Genomic DNA, 21,328 nt, shown 5'->3' on the forward strand with positions numbered 1-21,328 from the left:
AGGATGGTTGGGATGATTTTTGTGATTTCCGACCTTGCTGTCTGGCCCTATTGAAAACCTTGATGTCTTTCAGCTGCACGCCGATGCCAGTCCTGAGCTGCACGGCATCTGTAGCATTGTCTTTGCTCCCTCTCTTAATGGAACCATTGGCATGAGTCCTAAACAAATGAAAACAAATCTGTGAGCCAATTAACACCGTTACAATATGAATTCTCTCATAGCTCTCATCCATTCAAAAATATGAATAGATTATAAAAATCAATCCTGATGTATCCACTGAACTGACCTATCACTCCAGTAAATGTATTCCTCAAAAACAGACACGGCAAACATGTCCATGTTGTTGTTGGCCAGCACCAGCTCCCTGTTCTCTCCTGTCTCCAGGTTGATGCGCTCAATTTTGTCTGTCCTGGCATCACACCAATACAGAAGACCTTCCTGCAGAGGAAGAACAGCAACGGCATAGTGTTGATTACTTAAGTCACAATTTCAGAATACAGATTATACATAAATGGTATTTAGCAAACTAGTATCATGGCAGCTCTAAAGCTAAATTATTACAACTTTTAAATAAGAGCGCCAAGACACTAGAATACAGTCAAGTCTGACAAATCATATCTCGTTTTTTTAAAGGAGACATCAGATTTGATTAATTCCACACCTCATAGTCGATGGAGATTCCATTCGGCCAACTGATGCTCACATTGACCATGACCAACCTCTGGGAGCCGTCCAACCGAGAGCGCTCGATACGAGGGTACTGACCCCACTCAGTCCAGAACAGATACCTGCACACAGATGGGATTCCAAAGTGTATGACAGTGGGGAAAAAAAAACAAAAAACAAACTGCTGTAGTAAGCAGAGCTGGTTCCTGGCTAAGAGGTCTTACCCTTTCACTGGGTGGACAGTGATTGCTCTGGGTTTGTCCAGGCCTTGAGAAATGACTACGTAGCGGAAAGAGCCATTCAGTCTGGCCACCTCAATCACATCAAATCCTTGGTCAGTCCAGTAGATATTTCCTATGAAAGCAGAGGGGCATAAATCAGCTACTTCATCCTTTAACTGCCCTTGATTAATTATTAAGTCTTCACAAACATTGCATGGGATGAAATAGGATTTTAAAATAGCTTTGTCTAGACCTGCTATCCAGTCAACAGTGATGCCCTCCACCCTGCCAATGCCATTGGTGACCACATCTTCTCTCCATGTCTGATCTCTCTTAGCCCTGCTGATGGTGCTCAGGCCCATATCCACCCAGTATATGGTGTCATTCTCTGAAAAAGAAAAGACCTTTGGCATCACTCTATAAATACTCACTTAACTGTGCTAAGGTCAACTTTTGGTGCCAGAGAAGCGGAGCCAACTAGTTCCTGATGTCCCTCAGCATCACTCACCTGCGTGGAAGTCGATGCCAACAGCCAGAGAGGTCCCAGACACTGGCACCAATGCGTCAGATTTGTCTGCTGGGTCGAGTGGAATTCCTCTGATTCCCTCATGAACAGAGTAAAGAAGGAAAGAGCCCATACCTGCACAGAGAGAGGACAATCTCCTATTGCTTTTACCACATGGTGCATTCCACCTGTTTGTGTGAATGGAGCACTGAAACAGCGTCTTACCTTCACAGGACTGTTGTCCTGTCTTGAGGCTGTAGCCCGCAGTGCACATGCAGGCCCTGGTTGTTGGTGAGGTGGGGAGACAGAGTTGGGAGCAGTCGCCATTGTTGTTACTGCACAAGTTGATACCTGCTACAAGAAAGGAAGAAGAAAGAAGAAGAAGGATAAAGAAAAACATTGAGCGTTGCATCCATTCAAATGTTTTCAAATAAAAAGTTAGAAGTACAATTCTTACCTTTCTGCACATCCTCATCATAGATCCTCATGTGCATCATAGGAGAGGTGTTGTTTCTCAAAACCTTCCAGTTGCCTCCGTCCTTCTTATCACATGTTCCTATCTGGTCAGTTCCTTGATCTGCCCACCACAGCTTGTCTCCTACAGCCATGGAAATGTAATCAGATCATGGTATGTTATCCCTTTAACATGGGACTCTCAGATACAGATCTGCCTTGAATACAAGCTTTTCATAAGATGCATCAAAAACTTACATCCTGTGTTATAATTTTTGCCTTACCCATGATAGCCAGTGCAGTAGCCTTAGTGAGTTTTCCTTTAGCACCTTCCAGGATCTCCAATTTAGATCCATCCATCTGACACCGGTTAATGGTGCTATTTCCTGAGCTGATCCAGTACAGCTGCTCTTTTTCATAGTCAATAGAGAGGCCTAAGTAGAAACAATGCAGATGACATTGTTGGTAAACATATCATCTGCTAATACGCTTTATCTGTGTTTTCACTCTGTGGAATGGGGTATGATTTCAGTATTACATTGTTGTCAAATATTCTTTGAAGAAGAGTTCACATTTGCTCACCTACTGGTCCTTTCTGATTGGTGAAGAGAGTGGTTAGGTTGCTCCCGTCCATGTTAGCCATGCTTATGTTGTCACCATCAGTCCAATAAAGCTTCCTAAGCAGGTGAGCAGGTATACGAGTAGTATTAGATTCAGAAAGGAGCTACAAACTAAAACTTTGCCAAAGACCCAATACAAAGCCAGAAACATCCACAGGATCAAATAAGGAAAGAAACAAGTAATTCAATGAAGAGGAAGCTTCAAGACATTGAATTCTTTGTCTCAAAGGCATATTCCCTTCACTCTAAATAATTAGAGATAACGCTCACCCCAGGAGAGGGTGCACAACCAGACAGTGGGGCTTGTCTAATCTCTGGATAACAGCATTCTTGAAAGATCCATCCAGTCTGGCCACATTGATTTGCTTTTTATTGGCATCATAGCTGGTCCAGAAGAGGTTTCTGGACACCCAGTCCACAGCCAACCCATGGGCATTAGGAAGGTCTAGGAAGTTTCAGAAAGGAACAAAGGAAAAACTTTGAGCTTCCCGAGCAGACTGTGTCCACAAACTCTCCATTTCTGGTGCTTGGGGCAGACAACTGAATTTATGAAAGTCTGAAATACAAAGAATACATTAAATCTGAAAAATGTAAACAGAAGTGACAGATGGTCCTGGAATTCTTCCTACCAGCAGATACTACAGTCTCCACCCCTGTGCCGTTGATGAAAGCTCTTTTGATGGTCTGTGTTCGAACATCTGACCAGTAGATGCGATGCTCTACAGCATCATAGTCTACCGCTGTCACATTGTCTATGTCCGGCACAGTGAAGGAGATGATGTAATTGTAGTAAGGGTTGTCGATGTCAACGCCGCGGATCTCAATCTGACGAGCATAAAGAAGGAACTTGCGGGACTCTAGAACAGAAAAACAAAACTGATAATAAGAAATAGTTGAAATGATTCCTTTGTTGTGCTTCAATGGATATATGACCAAAAAATTTAAAAATACAGATGTACACTAGGGATGTTCTGAACTAGAACAAGTATTCAAGATTACTGCGATAGGGTTAGGGTTAGATAAAAATAAAATAAATATAAAAAATAAAAATAAAATGTTGATGTTATGTTAATAATAGACCTGACAATGTTGCAGTGACAAGTGCTTTTGGTATCTTTTTGTTCATTAAGTGCAATTGTTCTTTTTGTGTAATAGTTACTGATTTTCTCTGAAACTTTACATTTATATTTGAGTCTGTACATTTATAATTATTTATTGTAGTGTTGCTAACCTGCTTTTGTTTGTATATTTTATCAACATCTGCAAGTCCAGTGTTGGCAACAAAGAGAATGATTTTTCCTTAAATTAATTTACTGTAATTATAGGTTTAGTTGAAGTTTATCCTCATTGTGCTGACAATTCAATAAGAGGGATCGTCAAACTGAACATTGAGTGAATATCGAGCTTGACAAACTCCTGGAAGATGACAGGTGGAGGTAACATAACTGTCTCTGAATCAAGTGTGAATACAAATGAAAATAAGCGCTGTGGTGAATGTGCTAGAGTTCAGAAAAGAAACCTGATTTGGCTGAGACTACTCAACTCCCTGAAATTTCATAAAATACATAAAAAGCCCCCTAATCCAATTATCTGTACATCTGTGCTGCTAGGAGGGGGATTATTCAGCAGAATGCTAAACATTTAGACTGGCTCTTGGAGTTTGCTGTGCTGACTTTCACATAAATTCTCACAGCACTCCTAAATTATCCTGAAATCACACAGCAATAAGCCTCTTTTAGCATTCTCCATTAACGTGAATAAAAACAGAACAGAAGAAACGCAATCATAAAGAGATGGCATCTAATGACATGCAGACCATCAGGAGAACACAGTCCTGAACATTGTGAGCCCTACAAACAGGCTGATATAGATTATACCTTTACACTATTGTGTGTATGTTCTCCATAACAAAGGTTCGTAATGAAAATTTTTTTTAAGTGTTTGTAAGCAGTAGTAACTCTCCTCACCTCTGCATGTGCGCTTATCAGGCTGCAGTTTCATGAGGTGAGGGCAGGCACAGGAGAACGTCTGGTTAAAGTTGATGAGACAGAGATGGGAACAAGGGCCTTTTCCATCACTGGTGGAACATGGGTTGGGTGCTGAAAGAGAGGGGAGAGGAAGACACGCAAAAGACAGAGGACGTGTGTTATACGAGCGACACAAAGAGTGGGGTGGCTTTTCCTTAGAGGCTGCAGTAAAAATATTTTCAAAAAAATCTAAAGCCATTTATATAACCATTACAATCTAGTCAAAGACTAAATCAGCGCTTTCATGTGAGATGCTCCTTCCATAGTGTCACAACCTGGGATAGTTTTCTCCTTTTCCTGAATGTCATAAACTGCTCCGTTAATTAACCCTCAAGGACAGAGTGGAAAAACAGACTTTGTCTACCAGACATGCCTACCCAGCTTGTCACTGTCATTGCCATTTGTTGCAGCTGTCAATCAACAATGCAGCAAGATCTCTCTTTTTCTGCTTCCAATTACAGGACCTGCTGCCTCTCTGCTGCCAACACACCTCCAGGATCTTATAGCCGTTGGCTACTAAACATCAAGGTGACAACTCAATGTGACAGAAGACTGCAAAAACAATTCTCACAATCCTCTTGCCATCTTGTAAATCATGTGTGTGTGTGAGATCAACACATGACATTTAAATCACAGGAAGAGGGTTTTATTTCCAACCCAGCCAGTGGGAAATGCCAAACAGAGGTGTCTTTTTGATCAACGAGGCAGCGGGAGGTGTCAATTGCTGCCAGTGTGAGGAGACAACATGGCTCACAGCTCTAAAGGTCAGCTGAATAGGAGCTGTGAATCAACACCATCACTAGTAAACTGCAGGCTTGTCACTGTTCTCCTGAGAGTTAAAGCCCAAATCAGCCAGCTGGGTGGCAGGAAAGGCTAAATCTGTTATATTGGCACTCTCTAGCTGTAAGTGTGTGATTCTCTGAGCATAAATGCATCTGTGTCTGGAGTTGAACCTACCCTGGGGTTGCCTGGAGGGGTGATAGACTTGCAAGTCAAAGGGTTGTGTATTGGTGCGCTGGACCACAGTGACATTGTGTCCCGTCCATTTGTTGGCTTTGGCAAGAGTGTTTGTCCTCCAGTCTGTCCAGTAGACCTCGCCTCCATACATGGTAACGGCAAAGGGGTGGGACAAATACTCATGACCCCGCAAGACTTCAATCAGCCCAGAACCGTCGTACATAGCAGAGTAAATAGCATCTGACCTGGAAGGGGATTAAAGGCACAGCTGTAACCTTTACATAACAGGCCTAACACGTGCATCAGCTTAATATATGCATATCAGTCGTTTTATTCGATGATGGTCTACTTTGATGAGTGTATGCAGTTTCACATAAGCAGAGCACCTCTAATAAAAATAAAAGAGATATTGCAGAATGCGTGATGCGTGGGCAGTGGCAGTGAAATAAGAGCAATCTGTATATCCTGAGACGAGCAGCAAACGCTACCTGGCATCAATCCAGACAATACGTCTTTCCATGTAGTCCACAGTGAGTCCGTTGGGCCAGCCACCACTTCCAGTTTCCCTATGGATGGTGCGTCTCCCTTCACCACTCATAGATGCTGCCTCAATCCTGGGCAGACTGGCATCCCAGTCGGTCCAAAATAGAATACTGCCAACAGAAAATAATCAGCGTGAGGGGGGATTATCACAGATTTCTTTATATCATATCTATTTCATTTTCACTGAGAATTATGATGTAGGAATGTAACCTATTCTGAGACATTGCCATTAGAAACGAAACTGAAATGCTTATGGCTTGAGAATGGCTTGTTTTAAATCCCTTACCCATCACGAGGGTCAAGGGCAATAGCCCGGGGATGCTCCACCTCCCCAGCCAGTAGGGTGGTTCTCATGGTCCCATCCAGTTTGGCCACCTCAATTTGATCTAGATTGCTTTCTACCCAATAGATGTTTCCAGCTATCCAGTCCACAGCCAGGCCTTCTGGAGTAGCCAGTCCGTACTGGATCACCACCTCAAAACTGGTCAAAGCTAAACAGGAACACACAGAGAAGACGGGACTGAAAACTGGAATTGATTTTATGATAAGTGGTCTTTAAAATAGAATAAAGACTCTTTGTAATCCAGATAATTAGCTAGGTTCATTTCTAATTCTCTGCGGTGAACAATTTTTTAAGCCAGCACATATGGTTCATTGTGAAAACCAATCCTTGACAAATCTTGAATTGTTTGGAATTCTTGACTCTTATTCGCAGTCGGCAGTGCCGCTGTGCCTTCTAGCAGCAGTATCTTCCCAAACACACTGCCTGTCTTCTAAGAAAAAAACTCTTTTCTTTTTTTTATTATTTCCCAGAATCCACTGGCTGTCGTGCAAACTAAGCGCAAAACTAAACTCTGTCATAATCTTTGGCAAAGGGCGATCAGACAAGTTCTTTACAAGTCGTTCCAGTAGTAACTCAGTGGAGTGGGGTAGGGGTAATGCCGAGATTTAGCTGCCTTTCCATGTGTACGTGTTAATATGGATTTCTTTATGAAGCAGCTGGCATTATCCAGTGTATGCCAACAGCTTTGGAGATGCTGAAATGGCTTCAGTAACAAGCAGAAGGAGCTGATGTACGAGTGTACAATGTCTCCTCTCAGAAACCCATTTTAATGGTCAAGTTGGAGGCTTGGGAACTGGAACTAGAGTGTGTTGTGCCTCCTACGCTACATCAGTGCTGTGGCTGCAGTCATGCACAGTGAGTACTGCGATAAATGGCAAGAGACAAAGCCTTCCGTGAGCCCCCTAAGTGCTGTGCTGGGAACACAACTTTGATTGGCAATGAGACCTGGGGTTTAGCCTGTGACCTATGAGAATTATTCAGGGTCACAGACCAACACTGCCAACCACAGACTCTTGGGGGGGGAAAAAAAAAAAAACAAACTTAGTTAATCGCTCTGCAGAAGTTCACTTCTGAAATGCACAGTAAAGCACAAATATGATATGTTATCTTATAAGGAACAATCCATTAACCATTTTTATTTTACTTAAAAGAGATGAAAAATGAACTCATTACAATGCAAATTACACAGTTCTGAATGGCCATTCATTACACCACCTCATCCATCTTTCAGCGTAACCTACAATTACGGAATACTCTAGCTTCCTCACCTCCATTTTCAGACAGTTTCCCACGATAGATTTTGTCCTCTACCACATCGGTCCAGTACAGTGTGCTCTGGTTGAGGTGAAAGTCCAAGGCAATGGTGTTCCTCAAGCCTGGCACCAGCACACTGAACTCTCCCTTGTGAAGCTCAATCCTTCTGATCTCATGGCGGTTGGAGAAGATGATGAAAGGCTTAAAAGGATCTGAATGCAAAGCAATAATATCCACAAAAGTCTTAACATCTCACCATAGTAAATGTCATCACAAAACTTTGTTGGTCTTGGATCATATTCTGCCACAACTGTCTCCACCCCAGCCTGAATTGACTGAAGGCATTTGCTGCCAACTTTGTGGAAAAAAAAAATACCTTGATTATGTGATTGTTTATTCTTTCGTACACTCAGCATTGCAGAGCTTTGTCGACAAAGTTAAAATATGTCGCTCTCAGTGTGGAGTGAAAAGAACCTTTTCAGTCTGTAGTAAGTAATCTCTTTATGCCAAGAAGTCCTCATCTTCTCTTACCGGTGCTCTTGCAGCTCTCCATGTCAGACTCTAACTCCCAGCCCTCGTAGCACGAACACTTGACGCTGGATTTCTCTTGCTCACACTTCTGGCTGCACTTGAGGTGTTTGGCACAGAAGCTCTGGATTTGGCATGTCTTGTTGTCAGCTCCCAACTCCATCCCCAGGGGACAAGAGCACATGAATCCCTCCCCAGGAATGATGCTGCAGTTGTGGCTACAACCACCATTGTCCAAGGAACACAGATCTGCATGTAAGATACAGAAATGATCTTACATACTTGTAGTATATCCAAGACAGGAGAGCATATGAATCAGTGTTTGTTTTGTCTTTAAAAGACAAAATCACAGAGTACTGAAAAACATTTTCGTGTTCTTTTATGCTGAGAAATGTTTTACCACAAAGTTTCTCATCAGAGCCATCCGGGCAATCGTCGGTGCCATCACACAGCTTCTCAGCAGGCAGACAGATGGAGTCATTGGTGGCACACGTGTGGTGAGACAACTTGCACACCAACGCCTCGCAGTTATCTTCATCTGAGTTGTCCTCACAGTCACTGTCACCATCACACACCCAGGCCTTGCTAATGCAGCGAGCTGTTACAACAACAAAATTTCAATTTTCATATTGTTTTAACACTATATCAAGTGTTGATCAACTTTAGTTCAAATAAGGTTTATTTGTTGGAAACACCAGCCCATAAAATAAAAATGGTGATCAAACCTTTTTTTAATGTGAATGAAATTTCCACAATCAGTGGATTTGCTTCAGATGGATTTGTGGATTAAGTCAAGTTGTTGACCGATCACAGATTACCTCAACAATGCTGATCGTTGAGGGAAAAAAAGTCCAAAATGATGGAAACTTCTACCATCCAATTTAATGGCGTCATCCAAGTGAGTAGTAATAAGTTTACTCTTTATATCCAGTTTAGCAGAAATTTAACTAGCCACAAAGAGAATCCACTCTCAAGTCCAAGTTTAAAAAAATTCTGTGACACCTTCTTCGGCAAACTGACCACCTCTTCTTCGTTATTCGATCAAACAGAATTCTATTTTAACTTCTGATATCTCTGGTAGCCAAAAATCATCCTTACTGGAGTCCTTGCAGCTGAACTTGACAGCAGGGTCGCACATGTGTGTGACACCTTCACAGTTGTTCTCGTCACTCAGGTCCATGCAGTCTGTGTCGCCATCACAGCGCCAGCGCATGGGAATGCACAGGCCGTCCATCCGACACTGGAACTCATCTACATGGCAGCCGCCTGGAGGCCGAGTGGCTGCACAGAAAACAGCAAGACGTGTGACAGTTAGTGAACAAAAAAGATGGAGTATGCAGTTACCCAATGTCACAGTAAAAGAATATCATTCTACAGTCAGCTTAAGAAATATAACCAGACTGGTCAACACACAAACAGCGCAGCCCTTTCTAGACATTAATTAATATGTAGGTATGCAAGGAAGCAGGGTGAACAACTTGACACTGGGCCAAATGAAACAATAATGACACACATAGCTCACTGACTTATGTCACTGGCAGATTAACACCCCTCAGGGGGAGGCACAATGACATCCCCTCATGGTAAAGGTCAGAGCTTGTCACGGCTAAAACAGGAAATGGGCCAGAGACCTTTTAACAAAAAATACAATGTATAGGAGTGGAAGGTGATGGTGTTGCTTTTTACTTCAGCTAATGACTTCCAAACAGCAGGCCAAGAGAACACACACACACACACACACACACACACACACACAAAGAGCACAGATTGCTCATTAGACCAACAGGTCACGCTGCGCCCCGTTTTTGCATGCTGGGACTTGACAGCAGTTGGCTGCATTTCTGCATGGATCAAACAGAAGATTCAACGCCAATACACAAACAGTGAACAGGAGCATATGCTTCAAGGCAGACCAACAGCTGAAGAAAGACTACAACACAGCACTACAACAATGTCACGGTCATCGTCACAAAAAAGTTTACTCAATGTTCCAGCAGCTCAACATGACCGCTATTTATTTTAATGTCTAAATATGCAAATAACACAAAACACAAGTCACTGGCAGTACAGTCACACATGTGTGCCACTTCCACAAGACCTTGAAAGAATTTAATTGTTATCTAACCAAAAGACATAATCACATCCTGGAAAGTACAGCGCTGTAAATGCTAAGTGGAAGCCAGGGGGCAGGCCAGGGCATGATTAGGGAAAGAAATCATTGCGATAACTTCTCCACAGCTGCAAACAGTAACATATAAACTCTGAAGTATAATACATGATGGGATGGGTTTGATTTGGAAAAAGCTCTTACAAAATGAGGGAAAGAATAACATTTCAGTTTGGGGTATACAGCATTTTTCCTTACCCTGGTTGGTACAGTTGGCATGAGTCTCGTCACTGTAATCTCCACAGTCATTGTCGCCGTCACAGGTCCAGTACTCTGGGATGCAGCGACCACTGTTACATTTGAACTGGACGCTGGAGCAAGAATGGCTGCAGCCTGCCTCGTCACTGTTATCCCCACAGTCATTGTCTTTACAAGAATACACACATAAGTACAAGATTTATTGGAACTGGGCTGCAGCTTTATTAATAGTGAAGGACATCTCAGTGGATGATGCTCACCGTTATCACAGCGCCAGTTGATGTTTATACAACGGCCATTGGCACAGGTGAACTGGGTCAGAGGGAAGCATGTTGGGTAGGCTGAGAACAGAGGAGAGCCATGAGCACATTTGTCACAATACCTCCTATTTGTGAAAAAGCAACGGCATGAAGGTGCAACAAAGACTCACCACAGGAGTCTGGTTCATCTGAGCGATCTCCACAGTCATCATCCAGGTCACATGTCCAGGAGATGGGGATGCAGCGACCGCTGGCACAGGGGTACTGGTTCGGTGGGCACGTACGAGCTAGCAGGGGAACCAAGTGTTAAAACATTTACGGGTTACAAAAAGTCCTCTGTCCTTTTACAATGTCCCTGTCAGCATTAAAAATTGCCATAAGCTATTGCCGTTAAAGACAACATGTTCAAAGACTTAACAAATAACTGCTTGATTCAATTTCCAATATTCTCCTGCTACAAATTATAATTAAAACAATTTGGATCCCAAACGCTGCTCATTCAATTTATCATAATTAAGTTAAAGGCAATTTGTAATCTCTTTCAATTTATTTGATACACTGAGTTATAGAAGCAACAAATGTTGTTGCCAAGGACCATTGTTGTGTTTCAGCCTAATATCATTGAAGTGGTAGATCAATACATTCTCCTGGACAGTTTGTGAAGTCACGCTGGCATTGACCGAACAGTCGGGTTCCAATATGTCTACTGCAGATGCAGTTTGTCTGATTGCCCACAGTTTCATTAGTCCAGTCTTTTTATTTGTCTCTTAATCTCATATGCTTCCGCTCACAATTCACACTAAATGCTTTTGTTTCACTTAAACAAACATGATTACACTAAATAGATGTATGTATTCAATTTATCTCGATTCCACTCACTGCCATAGTTACAGATTTCTGATATATGCAAATTCCCTTGCAACAGCGTATTCATTTCCATTTATTCATGTCATTTTTACAAATTATTATAATCCATCACAAGGTACAAAAACTGATGGATGAAAAACTGAAATCATCTCAAACTAAGGTTATCTATCTTGGTTTCAGGGAGACGCTGTATCAGACAGCACAGTAAAGGACAAAAGATAAAGAACAGGAGATGAAAAACAACAGAACAGAAAAAAATTCAACCACATAAATAAAATCTACAAAGAACTCCAATGTACCGGAGCAGGTGGTGTTAGATTCATCTTCATCATTGCCACAGTCATTGTCGCCATCGCACAGCCATCGCAGGGGGATACAGCGGTTGTTCTGACATTTGAATCGGTCAGAGGGACATGTGTGCTGGTCTGGAGCAAGAAAACGGAGATAATACAACATTTCTTTTTCAAAAACAGCTTGAATTTTAAATTTAAAAGCCATTGAGCTTACTGCTTTGCTAGATTGACCACCTCAAACACCTAAATAAATAACACCATGACGCTTTAAGTTCCTTTAAATGAGGTGTAAAAAAGAGAATAGGACATCCAAGACAAATGTAATGGTCTGGTTTTTCACTATCGCCTGATGGGGAGAAAGCTGGCCAGTCAAATTACAGCCACATTAAACTGCATCAAGAGAGACAATCTTGGAAAGTACAGTTTGCACTCCGTCAGCTCATATTAACAAGGACCCTTAAACATATAATTTTGTTTATCTTTGTGTTGCTGTGTAACCATGACAATGGCATGGCACACTTACGGCAGAGCTCAAGGGCCTCATCACTGTTGTCCAGACAATCGTTGTCCCCGTCACACTTCCACCGTTCTTGGATGCAGCGGTTGTTCTTGCAGGCAAACTCCCCGGGCTGGCACTGGGGCGGCGGCACGTAGGAGGGGTTGGCTGGAGATGACATCAGGAGTAGGAATAGAAACAGATGGGCCAAAGCAAAGTTCCAAAACACAACAACATCTTTTCATTGCCCAGGTCAGCTTTCGTCTCTCTTAAAACTATAAGACAATTGATGAAGATTCTTCAAAACGTCTCTCCAGATACGAAAAAAAAAGAGCATTAAGTGTATCTTACAAATGGAAAATACAGCCTAGAATTCTTTAACAGCTGGCAAGTCTAGCCTAATAATGAATTTTCCATGGCCGTCCACATTGAACTTTATTGAAATTTTAGTTCTGCTAAAGAAGCAAATGGTAACGTAGCAAAGTACCTTTGCAGGTCACATTGTCGACATCCAAGATTTGGTCATCAGCACAGGCACAGGACCTGTTGTTAGGGATGGCAAGACACAGGCTGCTACAGCCACCGTTGTTTACTCGACATGCATTGGAGCCTAAGCAAAAAGACAAACCAAAAGAACAAGACGGAATGCAGTAATCCCAGTACACTCATCAGTATTTTCAAATCGCTAAACTGTACATGTTATTAGGTCATTATAAGCCATATCCAGGGAGCTATACCTTGCTGCTGATGTGCATCATACACTCTGATTTCAAAGATGGGTGGCCTCTCATTGCGTAGCAGGGTGACCATCTTTGTGAGCTGGTCCAGTTTATAGATGCTACCACCACGATACTCATTCCAAAAGAGAAATTGTTTGTAATGACATAAGCCAAAGGCATGGTTGAGCTCCTGTCCTTCATAAACCACCTGTTTAAAATCAGGAATCAGAAGTGTTAGCTCATCAGTGTTCAAAGTGATTACCTATGAAGTTATGAAGTTATGACCACATTATTGGGACTGCATTTATTTATTAATAATGTCGAGTAGTGCATATATGCCCCACTTATGACCAACCTTTCGCTCAGTGCTATTGAGGTACACCAGCTCAATCCGGTCGTAGTAAGCATCCACCCAGTACAGAATGCCCTGGGGGATGTCCAGACTCAAACCATTAGGCCACAGCACTGTTTTGCTGGTCAAGAACACTTGATGGTGTGAACCGTCCATCCAGGCTTTCTTTATCTTCCCTCTGTTGCTCTCCGTGGGGTCCTCTTCCCAGTCAGTCCAGTACATCCATCTGGGAAACGGGAAGGCACGCACAATGAGACATGTCAAAATGAAGCTTCATGAGTTTTGATGTGCTTTGATAGAACATCCCACGACAAAAAGAAAACAAAAAAAAATAAAAAACAGAAGGACCATCAAAAAACCCTTTGAAAACTTGCCGGCTCCCACTCACCGGTGTAACCAATGAGTTAAAAAAAAATTCTACAGTACAGGCAGCCCACATAGAGGCAAGCAACAAAACTTAGATCATCATCTCCCACTACTGAATGTTCCTGCAGCCAAAACTTTTTACATAAGCTTTTATAAGAAAACACCCTTTAAAATAATACTGCAATATCCTTTCCACCAGGGTCTCACCCATGCTGAGGGTCCACCACAATGGCGCGAGGGTGACTCATCTTTCCCTCAATGAGAGTCTTGCGGGTCTGTGAAGCCTTCTCCAGTCTGGCAACACTGATAGTCTTCTTAGGTCCATCATCTGTCCAGTAGAGATTACCTCCCATCCAATCTACAGCTATCCCTTCTACTGTGTGGATACCTGAGATAAGCAAAAGAAGCCTGTGTTAAAAAAGGAACTATTAGCCGGCCAATTCAGGATGAATACGAAGAGAATCGAGTGAAAATGATCCCGAATAACATGATCAAACTACTTCCCCTCAATCCTTTGTTGCATCTTGAAATTTGGTTACATAGTCAAAAAAGATTACAGATTCGTGTGAGAATCATTTCCATCCTTACCTTCCTTTAGTATAGTGTCTCTCTCTGTGCCATCTATCTTCTGTCGACCAATTATGTAGCTGGTGGCATCAGCAAAGTAGATAAATTCGCTGTCGGCATGGAAATCCAGAGCTCGGGGGTTCATTAGGTTCTCAATGGGGATCATGTACTCATCAGGCACCTTAGCATTCATGTCCATGCCCCTGATGATCCCAGGACGACCCTTACCGTACACCAAGAACAACTCATGATCTGGTTCTGCAGAGAAAGAAGAAGCATTCTCAAATATCATTACTTGAGTTACTTTATTACATTCAGCAATCATGGTAGCTGAAGCCAATGAGAACAGCATCATATCTTTGTTTAATTCAAATAATCCCTCATTCTGGATACTCACTCTTGCACGATTTGCCATCACTGCCAAGGCTGAATCCAGAGCGACAGCGGCAGGTACGAGTCTTGTGGCTGTTGCTCAGCAAACAGATGTCAGAACAACCTCCCGCTTTCCCAAACTGATCCAGGGCACACGCATGGCTCCGCACTAAGCAATGAGAAGAGGCAAACGCAGAAGTCATGAAATATTAAATGTTACCCGTGGGCATAGATCAGGTGTGTTAGCAGGCGAGTTAAGACTAAGCTGCTCCTTCCTCGAATGTGCACCTTGGGGTTGGCGTCTCTGGTGGTACACATGCAGTGCAGCTCCTCGGTCCACACGGTTTACCACCTGGAACTCAGAGCTATTGAAGCGGTTCACTCGAATTACACTGGTCTTGGGGTTGAGGTTGCCTTCATCCGAGTTTGTAGCATACAGATAGTTTTCAAATACAGTCAGTCCATAGAGGTGCTCGATCTGAAATTAATGAGACAATGAAGCAGCAAAATGAAAATCTTATCTTGAATTTGTTGATAGAAATGCTGATTTTTTGCGTAAAACAGCTCATGGTGCATGACTAATGTGACTTGTGCGATACCATCTGTGTACACAATTTTATCCTAAAATGCTGCCTGGTCTGCAAACTTTCCTAACAAAGCATTTATCAGTACCAGACAGACAGACAAGTACATATGGAGACAGACACACGGATAAAATGAGAGTGTTTGTGTAAACTTATCACAAGGCAGCATAATGGCTCCACTTTCCATCTGCTGTTAACAGAGGTTATACTTTTTATAGAGGTCTGTTCTCTGCAGCTCTCCTCTGCTGTCAGAAAGATGTATGGGTTTGGATCATATTACCTCCTCAGACGCACACCACCGACACAGCCCTCCCCATCACAGTCCCAATTTCATTAAAATCATTACTCCAGTATAAGTTTGTAGCAAGCTTTACTCAAGACAGACTAATATGTTTAGAGAGGCACTAGCCAGGGGGGGGAAAAAAAAAAAAAAAAAAAAAAAAATCACACACTCCTTAAGTAATATCAATCAAGGCAATAAAAAGGACCCAGGAGAGGTAGACTGTCTTTGTCTGGATACACCGCAGACAACTAGAAATTAGTCCTTCCTCTAAAGGAAAAGATGAGATTAAATAAATGATGACACCTATTTGAGTAGATGTTTTATGTTCTCAAAGGGAGGATTAAAAAGTCAGCAGAGAGGCTGGGATATTACTGTTTGGTGAAATGTAACCATCTAAGTGAAGGCTGAACATCAGAAATCTATGCTGTCTGGTGCATCTGGAGTGTCTTTAGGGGAAGTTGCAATTCTTCTCACGGTGAGTTTTTCCCTACCACTTTTAAAACCTCACCAGAAGGCCCTGGATAATGGTGTGTCGGTTTTTGCCCTCATAGTCCACCACTTCAATGTAATCCAGGTAGGCGTCGGCCCAGTACACCAGCCGGTTGACCAGGTCCAGGGTGATGCCATGAGGAAAAACAATCTTACTGTCCACCAGCTTAGTGCGGTTCTGACCATCCATGTCACAGCGCTCCACCCTCGGTGTAGACCCATAGTCAGTGAAGAAAACTTTGCTGTGATAGAAGAGGAAAGAGAGCATTGGAAAGTTAAGGTCAAGGTGCATTGAAAGAACAGGAAATTACATTAACAAAGAGGAAATAATATGACTTATTACTGAATGACTGTCTCCTTGCAGCAACACACATTGCTCAAACTACGCACTATGCATTGCTGATTTTAATGATTCAACATGTTCCCCAGGACCATACAAAATGAAGAAGTGATACTTTGAAAAAAAGAAGTACATTAGATAACTAATTGTCAGTGTCAGGAACCTGAAACATGCCAGTGTTAATGTTGCAAACCAGTATTTGTCTAGGTCACCATCTGGAGGAAGTGCTTTAATTTTTGACTGTCTGCTTGCTCAGCGCATTGCCTGATCAGAAGACTGCATTTTCCTCTCAAGCATTGCTCAAACAATCTTGAGGGTAGCGTTAGGTCAAGAAGGCTGAAGAGAGAAGTACAGACCCCATGGCCGGGTCCAAGGCAATGCCCTTAGGGTTGTACAGCTCTTGGTCCAGCAGGGTCACACATGTCTGGCCGTTCTTGTTGCAGACAAACACCCGATCATCCACGTCATCCACGAAGTAGAAGTTTCCGGTCAGCCAGTCGATAGCCATCTGCTCAACATCTGAGAGATGCAGAGGGAAGAAGAGAACGGTTATAAAAAGAGAGCCTCAAGAGAGGGAAGTCATATAACTGTTGATCATACATCCATCCATCTTAATCAGCTCATCCAGGGTCGGGTCGTGGGTGTCATACAGCAGGATAAAATCACGGCGGTATTTTACTATGCAAAAACAAAAAAAAGTAATATTACATAATTAATGAGTTTCTGTCCAGCGCTTGAAATGAACACAAAAAGTGACTGACAGTGACAGGTCAAAGCTTGCACTTTTCAAACTCAAACACATTGCTTTTCCTCATCAAACTTGTAAGGGAGATCTTGTCTTTCGGATATATTTTGAGCATATAGAACATAATTGACCAATTGTTACTGCATAGGGCCCATATAACTGTACCAACACGAATCAGTTGGGAAAAGCAGACACAGTCGGAACTTTCCCATGAGCCAAAATAGCTTTCTAGAAGCCCATGGACCTTACCTCTGTTTTAAGTGGAGAAATTATTGACTAAAACATTGATAAATGGTCAGCATTTAAAACTTGAAAAAACTTGAAAAAAAAAAAAAAAAAAAAATATATATATATATATATATATTAAATTGATAAATAAAAGGAGCACTGGCTGCCACTAGTAAACATGTTATGGACAAGAAGGTGAAAATGTTGTGACATGTTTATAGCGCTCAAAACAAACTTACAGTGACTGTCTCCAAGAAAGAGTGCGGTAAATCGAAATTTTATCATTCAATTTGCAGGATAAAAGAACACCAAAGCTCACTTAGAAAAATACACGCAGGTGAAATGTTAAAAGGAAAAAAGGGCCGGGTCAACAGACATCACCACAACACTCTTAAAGCCTCCAATATATGTTCCAATGGGCTTAGCCCTGGCAACGGTGGTGGCCATGGTGTATGATAATCATCATTGTGGCACTGCAAATGCAGTGAGCAGGGACTCACTGAGCAGTAGGAACTATAAAAATAAGCTTAACGTCTTTGCTGTAAAAATACATATTCATGACAAATATATTTGAGGGTTCAACATTCACAGTACTCATGATATCACTCCTAAAGTGGCCCAGAATACTGTTGCAATGCATCTCAGAGAGGAACTTGAAACAATTTAACTTCCACTGTCTACCAAAATAACCTAGAAAGTAAGATAGTCAGATAGAGACATTTCTTTCTCATAATCCCCCTGCACTTAGGAGTGAAGTCCAAAGTTATCAGCAGAGACGTTTCCCACTCCCTGAAAAGCCTTTCCTGGATGAGAAGTCCTGGGTGCAGAAGTCCCACACCACAGGGAGACCCAGCTTTAAGGGGGGGCTTGAAGATACATACAGTCATGTGTTTTAACAGCTGCCACTATGCTTCCTTTCAAAGCAGAACTCAGTGTGATGTGCATGTGTGTATTCACGTGGACATCACAAAGGCTCAGTATTTACACATAGACACTATCAAAGTGACCACAGGTGTTTCTCCAGTTAGTCCAAGGAACAACTTTGATGTTAGGGTATACAAGTAGGCTTTAACACAATCAACCGTCAGCGCCTGGTCGAGCCATTTTAAGGCTTTCACTATTTTTAACAAAATTTTAAAATGAAGAAAAAAGTCTGGGCCAGAGGACGTAACAATGACGATCAGGCAGCTGAGACAGAGCCAAAGAAAGTTGCACAACAGAGTATGCACACATCTGGACTCAATGTAGAAACCCCACCTACCAAACGTACACAGGGCTTCAAAAGGCCTGCCCCACATGGGACTTACAGTATGTTTGGAGCGATGCAATAAGCAGAGATAAGGAGAAAAATTGCAACCCATGAAGAATTCTGGGATTATGGCAGCGGATGGGAGAGAGAAACAAATATTAACCTACTGATGAAATAAAATCATTAAACATTAAAAGCTCTGCAGAATCTCCAATGTGGAAAATAATTTATTATTTATTTATAGTCAACAAATGTGGTGGCCATCTCACGTCTAAAGGGGTGATTAATGTAAGTATAAGCTGATGAAAAAAGATAAGTCTAAAAAGCTGAGGGATAGAGGAGAAAGTGGTCCCAGTTGTCAGAAGGGGGGAGCTTGTCATGCAGCTAAGAAGAACAGTGATACTCCCTTTGGTATCAGCTCTTAACTTATACTCCCTGAAAGAAATCCAGCTGGAACCTCAGCTGCACAAGGCATTGATTAGACTCATATACAGCCACTTGTGCAACACAGTGACGAATGCGTTGTATAACATCCTGGAGCTAGTGAACCACCTCATCCAAAGAGCCAGCCAGCCAGCCAGCCTGTTGATGGTCTCAGTCATTCAACTTCTGGTAAGTGGAAAGTTTGCAGGGAAACTGAATGAACCCAGCCCTTTCTCTTCATCCAATGGCCCTGCCCTCACAACCCCTGTTCACTTCCTGCCCTTAACACCTACCAGCTCAAACTACACTGAGGAAACATTTTACAGACTGAGGGGGTCCTACTGGGGACAACAAACCACCTTAATAACACATATTTACAAGCAGGACCACAGCCTCAAAATCACACACACCTTGACTCTATTTGCATGCTTTTGCAGGTTTTTCTCTGTTTATATGTTAGTGCAAAACAGAAAAGAATCATCATGTGGCTTCAATAATCCTGCCTGGGCCATGAAGATCCTATTAATCCATGTAAAAACTTGGTTGACCTCTCTACAGCACAGTTAATGATTCTAATTTTCCATAAGGACCCAAAATATGACCTTTATTTAAGAGGCAATAATACTTAGATGTTATTCCAAAATCTCCCACTGCAAGCACTTTGACATGATCCCACCCATGACTAAATGAAAGAGGCAAAAGAAAACATGTTTTGTTTGGATGCAAGGACAATACAGTAGAAAGACATTGTTCCTGATTAAACTAAAGGCTTATAATTAAATCTTGATATATTTATAAAGACTTTCTGTGCACTCTTGCATTCTGAAAACAAACAAAAAAACAACAAAAAAAAAATTCAGAAGAAGAAGGGCTAGACAGACAGACAGACAGGGAGAATAACTGAAGGGTCTGAGAAGCATGGAGAGAAATGCTCAGAGGGCGGAGAGGCTTTTATCTTCGCAGTCACACATGCATCCAGTGCAGGCTGCATCTGCAACCCTCATTTACTTATTTGCTCGCGCCCAGAAGCTATAAATCACCGTCTTTGTGAGAACACCTCTGAACCCTTTTCCCCATACCCATTAAAGGCCAATTCCCAGGTGTGCCCATCGCACTTTTAGGAGTGCACCTGAGTCCAGCTTGCTATAAAACACAAAAGAAAACTGATAGAATCCATGTTGGTACCAATTATACAATCAGAGTTTGAGAGCAGGTTTCCCTTTAAGTAACGGAAAGGCAGAGGTAAATCAGGATAGACACAAAGTTTAATCAGACCAAGCTTACCTAATATTTGAAAGTAAGTGACCACAAGGGAAATCAAATAGCCTTGACTCCACCGATATCCTCTAAAATGAGGGAGGGCTTTCACTCTCTTATCGCAGCTGAAAACCTACACTGACGTCACATCAAAAAAATGTGGAATCATAGCCAAAGTGCAAAAAGAACCACTTGGCTGCTTGGGGGTTGTTTGCTCCCTAAAAGCTAAAATCCATGAAAAGGCATACCTGCAATCACAAAGTCAGAGTTCCTCACATTATTTTACAGTGGTGTAGTTACATTCGTTTTTTGTCGCTCAAAAAAAAAAATTATACATCCTTCACATACAGCCTTAAAAAAAAAAAAGTAAAACGGAAGCGCCAGCAGGATAGTTGGTAGAGCAGGTGCCCTGAAAACAGGCAGCACTGGTTCAGTTCCAGCCTGTGTCATCTGCCTCATGTCTTCCTCACTCTCTCTCCACCACTTCCTGTCACTCTGAGGGGTCCTTTCTAATAAAGCCAGAAAGGACAAAAAAATCTTAAGGTTTAAATATTAACACACTTTTTCATCCATCTATTATCTATATTGCTTATCCATCAGGGTCCTGGGGGGCTGGAACCAATCCCAGCTTCAGCTTGGACTATCACAGGACCAACATATAGAGACTATTTCAACCAACACACGCCCTTTATCTAATGGGGGTGGTCGTTTTCACAAGAAATTATACATCAAGCTGTAGGTGGCATACCATCACCTTTATTTCCTTTATTCCTTTATTTTCGAGGGGAAAACATCAAAATCCAGAACCAGACAGACAGATGGTGTTAGTTATACATTACCCTGCTCATTGCAAACACGGCAAAATCCACTACAAAGTTCAGCTCAAGGTCCTTCCTTGTTCCAAACTATTTCATAAAAATTAGATAATTGTAAAATGTATGTTTCAGTAAAATTGG

At 42.1% G+C, this 21,328-nt stretch overlaps 1 protein-coding gene across 3 annotated transcripts in view; it reads right to left on the reverse strand.

The window, feature by feature from the left end:
* Positions 1-21,328, reverse strand: part of LOC115045934 (low-density lipoprotein receptor-related protein 1-like) — a 77,242-nt gene that overhangs the window by 23,225 nt on the left and 32,689 nt on the right. For 2 of the 3 annotated variants that reach the window (XM_029505926.1, XM_029505924.1), the window contains exons 7-40: positions 16,827-16,989; positions 16,150-16,372; positions 15,063-15,252; positions 14,800-14,943; positions 14,424-14,660; positions 14,043-14,223; positions 13,473-13,695; positions 13,136-13,325; positions 12,886-13,008; positions 12,426-12,566; positions 11,909-12,034; positions 10,913-11,029; positions 10,743-10,823; positions 10,483-10,650; positions 9,216-9,398; positions 8,518-8,715; positions 8,121-8,366; positions 7,604-7,801; positions 6,279-6,483; positions 5,938-6,102; positions 5,450-5,694; positions 4,433-4,564; positions 3,095-3,322; positions 2,736-2,910; positions 2,428-2,522; positions 2,130-2,279; positions 1,850-1,990; positions 1,618-1,746; positions 1,396-1,527; positions 1,141-1,275; positions 891-1,020; positions 662-788; positions 287-438; positions 34-158 (exon numbers count right to left, since the gene is read on the reverse strand). In XM_029505926.1, coding sequence (XP_029361786.1) covers positions 34-158; positions 287-438; positions 662-788; positions 891-1,020; positions 1,141-1,275; positions 1,396-1,527; positions 1,618-1,746; positions 1,850-1,990; positions 2,130-2,279; positions 2,428-2,522; positions 2,736-2,910; positions 3,095-3,322; positions 4,433-4,564; positions 5,450-5,694; positions 5,938-6,102; positions 6,279-6,483; positions 7,604-7,801; positions 8,121-8,366; positions 8,518-8,715; positions 9,216-9,398; positions 10,483-10,650; positions 10,743-10,823; positions 10,913-11,029; positions 11,909-12,034; positions 12,426-12,566; positions 12,886-13,008; positions 13,136-13,325; positions 13,473-13,695; positions 14,043-14,223; positions 14,424-14,660; positions 14,800-14,943; positions 15,063-15,252; positions 16,150-16,372; positions 16,827-16,989 — 5,598 coding nt within the window. The remainder of the gene's footprint in view (positions 1-33; positions 159-286; positions 439-661; positions 789-890; positions 1,021-1,140; positions 1,276-1,395; positions 1,528-1,617; positions 1,747-1,849; positions 1,991-2,129; positions 2,280-2,427; positions 2,523-2,735; positions 2,911-3,094; positions 3,323-4,432; positions 4,565-5,449; positions 5,695-5,937; positions 6,103-6,278; positions 6,484-7,603; positions 7,802-8,120; positions 8,367-8,517; positions 8,716-9,215; positions 9,399-10,482; positions 10,651-10,742; positions 10,824-10,912; positions 11,030-11,908; positions 12,035-12,425; positions 12,567-12,885; positions 13,009-13,135; positions 13,326-13,472; positions 13,696-14,042; positions 14,224-14,423; positions 14,661-14,799; positions 14,944-15,062; positions 15,253-16,149; positions 16,373-16,826; positions 16,990-21,328) is intronic. The other variant, XM_029505925.1, reaches the window with a different exon arrangement.

This window comes from Echeneis naucrates, chromosome 7 (genome assembly GCF_900963305.1).
Source record: "Echeneis naucrates chromosome 7, fEcheNa1.1, whole genome shotgun sequence".
In the NCBI taxonomy this organism is placed as follows: domain Eukaryota; kingdom Metazoa; phylum Chordata; class Actinopteri; order Carangiformes; family Echeneidae; genus Echeneis; species Echeneis naucrates.